General features: G+C 34.6%; 1 protein-coding gene across 1 annotated transcript; it reads right to left on the minus strand.

Annotated features, from left to right (window-relative positions):
- Positions 1-709: 709 nt before the first annotated feature.
- On the minus strand, positions 710-5,408 carry LOC134256578 (mitochondrial import inner membrane translocase subunit TIM50-like). Its single transcript, XM_062739261.1, has 9 exons — positions 5,346-5,408; positions 5,151-5,172; positions 4,036-4,082; positions 3,165-3,284; positions 2,341-2,448; positions 2,085-2,183; positions 1,801-1,957; positions 1,179-1,282; positions 710-1,005 (listed from the first exon to the last, which is right to left on the minus strand). Exons 1-9 carry the CDS (start codon positions 5,391-5,393, stop codon positions 919-921), a joined length of 792 nt encoding a protein of 263 aa, XP_062595245.1. The 5' UTR covers positions 5,394-5,408; the 3' UTR covers positions 710-918.
- Positions 5,409-5,720: the final 312 nt, after the last annotated feature.

The raw sequence follows: 5,720 nt of genomic DNA on the forward strand, positions 1-5,720 counted from the left end.
ACTGCTCCCTTGTTTCATGCAGAAGCAAAGTTACAATGTCATTGGAGTCTGTTTCTGTTCAGTTGAATTTAAACTATTCTTTATGTAATACAGGCTTCTCAAGTTTCACTGCAAAAGCTTAAGACCTTTTAAAGATACATGTATTGTTTTTTATTTGTTGTTTAACATCCCTCTCAAGAATATTTCATTCATATGGAAACACCACCACTTGCAGGTGGAAAGCTGCAAATGTTGTCTATAATCGGCACTTAGGGCCATTGAGCAGTGAGGATCTTTTTCGTGCCAGCACCTACCAGTACTGTGGCACACTGGGCCTTGGTTAATACGGTCTCATCTGAAGGACAGTCTCCACAATTTGGATTCAAACCTGAGACGAACAGATCAACACCTTACTTCGCTACTCTAAATCAGACGCTCTAACAACTGTCCTGCATATCATCAGAATCTAAAACATGTATATAGGGGGGTAATGACAGACCAAAATCGAAAATCCCCAAAGGGGAAGAAAAACTTTCATAATTCTTTAGATGAAAGTGAATTCATACAAGTTTCACCACTGAGAAAACTTTACATTTACAAACTCTCCTCAAAATAAAATTGTTCATTATATGTTCAAAACATAAGTACATGTACTCTTTACCAATCTGTGTCCTGAAGTTAGGCCCACTTAGAGATAAATACATCAAGAATAATCTACACAGCATAAAAACAATTTTATTGACAGTCTCATCACCTCACAGTGGCAGTACATGTATTGTTCCTCATTTCATTTCAATCTAGAGTGAACAAATCTGTATGATACTTGACATGCATCTGATGCAGTTTTCACTCATATCTTTACATGTCACAATGATGAAAGAGCACTCTATATGTATGTTACATTCAGTTATTTCAATCATTCAACCATTTGTTCTATAGCTATCTCTTTCTAAATGACTTGGCAAAATCAAACGGTGATTTCTGTTTTGGCTTCTCCTGTTCTTGTCTTTGTCTTTCCTGCTCTTCCTACAAAATAAAGCAAATTGATAACAACTTTAACACATCAATTATAAATGCACATGTCAATTATTAGGTAGTTAATAAAATGTCACTTTTCTTTTATAGTGTACTGAATTCCATCTAGATCCCTAAACTACATGTTCCTATATTCTATGGAAGCAGTTAGATAAAGAGCTAACCTGAAGGAGTAACTGATTTTCTCTAAATTTGGCAATAGGGTCATCAAACTGCATGTAGTATTCTAAAACTGTACGAACATCCTCGATCTTACTGTGTGCCAGAGCTGGAAAAAAGATTATAATCATTTTCGTTTTTAAGAAGGCTTTCATATCACCAAAAGCTTGAATTCCTCTAAATGACATATACAGCGAAATAACATTAACAAAGCAGGTGATAAAAGAAAGACTATTAAAATGGATTGTTAATTTCTGACAAATATTCTTTGTATAAGTTTAGAATACCATTATTTTATTCATAAGCTACTGTAAACAGGGTTATTTTAGCCCTTTCACACTTGCAAACGATTTTGCCTTCTTTTGATTTTGCCCTGCCACAGTTTTGTTAAAAAAATTACACTGTGTTATTTTTAAACTTGCCCATCTGTAACTAGGGCAAAAACAAAAGGGGGCGATAGTTTCCCTGTATACAGTATATTATGAACAATGAAATTTATTACACTGTATAGAATGAAAAGGGATAGAGTAAATTCCAGTTTTTAAAATCGTTTTCTGGTAGAAATAATGCTAGCTTTAGGTGGCGCCTCCCCCCCCCCCTTCTCTCACTATCTCACAGATAACCTACTTTGTAGAAAAGAAGCCAGATCAAACAGTGCAGTGTCATTCTCGTCTCCGTCCCACTCTTTCAGAACAAACGCGTTGTTCCTCTGCAGCTTCACTGACTTCGACTTACAGTCAATCATTATAACTTTGTTTAGGTCTCTGTTTAAATAGGACAAATCCTGAAAAAAAATTCATTTATATCTTCAATCAATAATATGCCTCAAATGCTTGATTTTTCAGAGAGTTTTATGACTATGACGTGATATTTTAATTTGTACATGTGTCTTTGATCAAGGTTATACTCACTTTGACGTGATCTTTGCCGTCATACCACGTGGCGTCTCTGTATAACTTGTACATGACATGTCCTTGTTGATCAAGGCTGTGAATCACAGGAACAGCATTCTGAAAAATATCATAGACTTCAATTTAGGAAATAGTTTACCACTGTGAAAGCTATGCATAAATTAATGCTTTTACCACTTTGTAAACTATCCATAAGTTAACGTTTTACCGCTGTGTACATTATTCATTCATTAATACTTTTACAATCAGCTTTTACCATGCCAGTCTCTGAGGTGTACACGACAGTCTCAAACAGAGGTGGCCCGACGGCCTGGAGGAAATAATCCACCCCGGGTCTCTTCTTAAACCTCCATCCATTCTTAATCTGTAAGTGGAAAGCCAACCATTCAGAAGAGAGAGAACTTTCAAGACATGCTCATCAACATAACATTTTAGAAATTTTAAAATCTGGACCTTCAGTTTTTTAAGCTGGAATGTACAGTAAGTCTACTCTAGCTTAAAAATCTGAAAATTTGTTATGAGCAGGTGCCCTCTATATAAAATGTCGACACATATTTGTTTGTATGAGTCAGAGTTGACCATTCTTATTGGCTAGACAAACTAAAGGTTTGTTATAAGCAGGTGCCCTCTATCTATGTAGACACGTTACTTGTACCGGTATGAGATAGAGTTTACCGTCCACTCCGGTTTGTTATAAGCAGGTGCTCTCTATCTATGTAGACACGTTACTTGTACCGGTATGAGATAGAGTTTACCGTCCACTCCGGTTTGTTATAAGCAGGTGCTCTCTATCTATGTAGACACGTTACTTGTACCGGTATGAGATAGAGCTTACCGACCACTCTGGTTTGTTATGAGCAGGTGCCCTGTATTTATGTAGACACATGTTACTTGTATGAGATAGAGCTTACCGTCCACTCTGGCTTGACAAACTAAAGGTTTTGTTATAAGCAGGTGCCCTCTACTTACGTAGACACATGTTACTTGTATGAGTCAGAGTTTACCGTCCACTCCGGTTTGTTATGAGCAGGTACCCTCTATTTATAAAGACACATGTTACTTGTATAAGTCAGTGTTTACCGTCCACTCCGGCTTGACCAGGATCCCGGTGATCTCCATGACCAGTGTATAGGGGGGCTGGACAAAGGGGGGCTGGAGGGGCTCAGGGAGCAGCTTCTTCCTGGAGGGCTCCTCCATCTCCTGTTATCAGAAAACAGTAAAGTGTAATGTTAACAAGTGTAAAGTCTGATTCAGCAAGTGTAAAGTCTAATTCATCTCCTGTTATCAGAATACAGCAAGTGTAAAAGTGTAATGTCAACAAGTGTGAAGTCTGATTCAGCAAGTGTAAAGTCTAATTCATCTCCTGTTATCAGAATACAGCAAGTGTAAAAGTGTAATGTCAATAAGTGTGAAGTCTGGTTCAACAAGTGTAAAGTCTGATTCATCTCCTGTTATCAGAATACAGCAAGTGTAAAAGTGTAATGTCAACAAGTGTAAAGTCTGATTCATCTAATGTAAAGACTGATTTATCATTTATCTAGTGTAATGTCTGATTCATCTAGTATTATGTCAACAAGTGTTAAGTCTGGTTCAACAAGTGTAAAGTCTTATTCGACAAGTGTAATGTCAATAAGTGTAAAATCTTGTTCACCAAGTGTAAAGTATGATTCAACAAGTGTAAAAACTGATTCTACAACTGTAAATTGTGATTCATCAAGTGTAAATTAACAGGTGTAAAGTCTGATTCAACAAATGTAAAGTCTGATTCATCAAGTGTATCAACAAGTGTAATTCAACTAGTTTAAAGTCTGGTTCATTGTTAATCTGATTCATCAAGTGTAAAATCTGATTCATCAAGTGTACGGACTGATTCATTCTAAATGGCTAATAATGACTCAATGGAACAGATAGCATGTTACATATGGTTAATAATTATGTTTAAGAAATATACCTGTTTCTTGATTTTAAAGGTGGCAACACTTCTTCGAATGGAGAAACCTGCAGCAAACAAGATGTGTTACATGGTAGATGATTACTATATTATAGAACAAAGTCTTATCCAGGGTTCTCCATCATTTAGAATATTACGGTGTTGCAGAGATTAGGTGAAGCACTAAAATTTTGTGGTATTTTCACGATCAAATTCGCAACTGAATCACTATTCATTATACCAGGTTATTACAAAAGAATACATGCACACACTTTTTTAAAAAATCGCTAATTTGTTACACAAATGGTATGGTCGTACATATTGATTAAAGTAAAAACATATAAAAACATTTTTTAAAGTAAATTTGTCATAATTGTTTGTCAGTTTTCTTGATCCAATTACCAAATTACAAAAAAAAGAATCTTCAGAAAAGTAAAATTCTTTTAGGAGTTCTTTGAACATGTTGAAAATTTTATTTATATACATCAATACGATCTACGACGTAATGTTTGACTTACAGTGCTAACATAATTCTACAGCCGTGGCTCTATAGAAAAGACATATTTATTTTTTTTAATAATTCAATCTATTTTAATGCAACTACCAATTAACCGTTACATGGAACCAAAAGTGTGAAAACAAATTATTTGTCTTTGTTCCTTCACGCGTAAAGTCCGGCAAGGGTATAGGAGATAATTGATTATGCAAGGTGAAGCCCTAGTAATTAAGTGCTCTATCTTTTAGAATTGAAAGACGGTAGAGTTGATTGATTAAAATTTCAGTTAGAGAGAATTTAAATGTTTGGATTTTCTAATTATCACAGATATCACTGTGTCGGCAAAATTTTTACTGTGTCACACACAAAATTTGAATCGCTACTGTGTCGGAGAAAAAAATTTACTGTGTCGGGAGCAACACAGTAAAACAGCTCATGGAGAACCCTGCTTATCATAAGGTGTTAATTATTGTCACATTTTACTTGTAGATAATTTTTTTTAATGTGAAATATTTTTAAATAAAAAATACTTTCATTCAGCATTAAGTTGCACAGAACTCTCAAGCTATGACAAACGTACAGTACCCTATTACAATTAACATGATTTACTATTAATGTACTTGGCCTTGAAAATTCTTACCTTTTCCAAATTCATCCTCAACCTACAAGACAAAGGATAAGTTTGACAGAATTTGTTAGACGTGCATACTGGGAATGACCTAAATTATGTACATTTAAGCAGAAAAAATAATAAAAACAATTAAAATTAGGTGAACTACTGCAAGAATTAATGCACAGATACAAGCATGATTTAAGGAAGATTTATCATACTTACAACATTGCCTTCTGGGTCTGTTGGTGGTAGGCCTAAAAAAATGTACATTAACCGTTTACATGTAGTTTTAATGGTCACTGTCAAATCAAGTGTAAATAAATTGTAAAATAATAAACTAGAACTTGAATTCTGAACTCTAGAGTCATTTAGATTATTGCAGTTTCTGTCTTATACACTTATTTTTCATATATTTTTGATAAATTTCTCAATGAATTTCAATGAAATATGTTTCAATGAAATAAATGTCATTGAGAAAAATATTAAAAATATATAATGCCTTTACCGAGCCACATCAGCCAGCACTGTAATATCCAGGGACAATACTGGTTCTTGTCATGTGACAGTACATACAGTGCATCAAAATTTAGACTGCAT

The sequence above is a fragment of the Saccostrea cucullata genome, unplaced genomic scaffold, assembly GCF_032062105.1.
Source record: "Saccostrea cucullata isolate Sc308-1 unplaced genomic scaffold, CSIRO_AGI_Scuc_v1 ctg16274, whole genome shotgun sequence".
NCBI lineage: Eukaryota > Metazoa > Mollusca > Bivalvia > Ostreida > Ostreidae > Saccostrea > Saccostrea cuccullata.

Excerpts from the sequence above, each read along its gene's own strand:
- LOC134256578 (XM_062739261.1), bottom strand. The coding sequence starts at position 5,393 with ATGTACATTTTTTTAGGCCTACCACCAACAGACCCAGAAGGCAATGTT. Across the intron at positions 3,285-4,035 it reads CCTTTAAAATCAAGAAACAG|GAGATGGAGGAGCCCTCCAG; the intron begins GTATATTTCTTA and ends TTCTGATAACAG. Across the intron at positions 2,449-3,164 it reads TGGTCAAGCCGGAGTGGACG|ATTAAGAATGGATGGAGGTT; the intron begins GTAAACACTGAC and ends TTCCACTTACAG.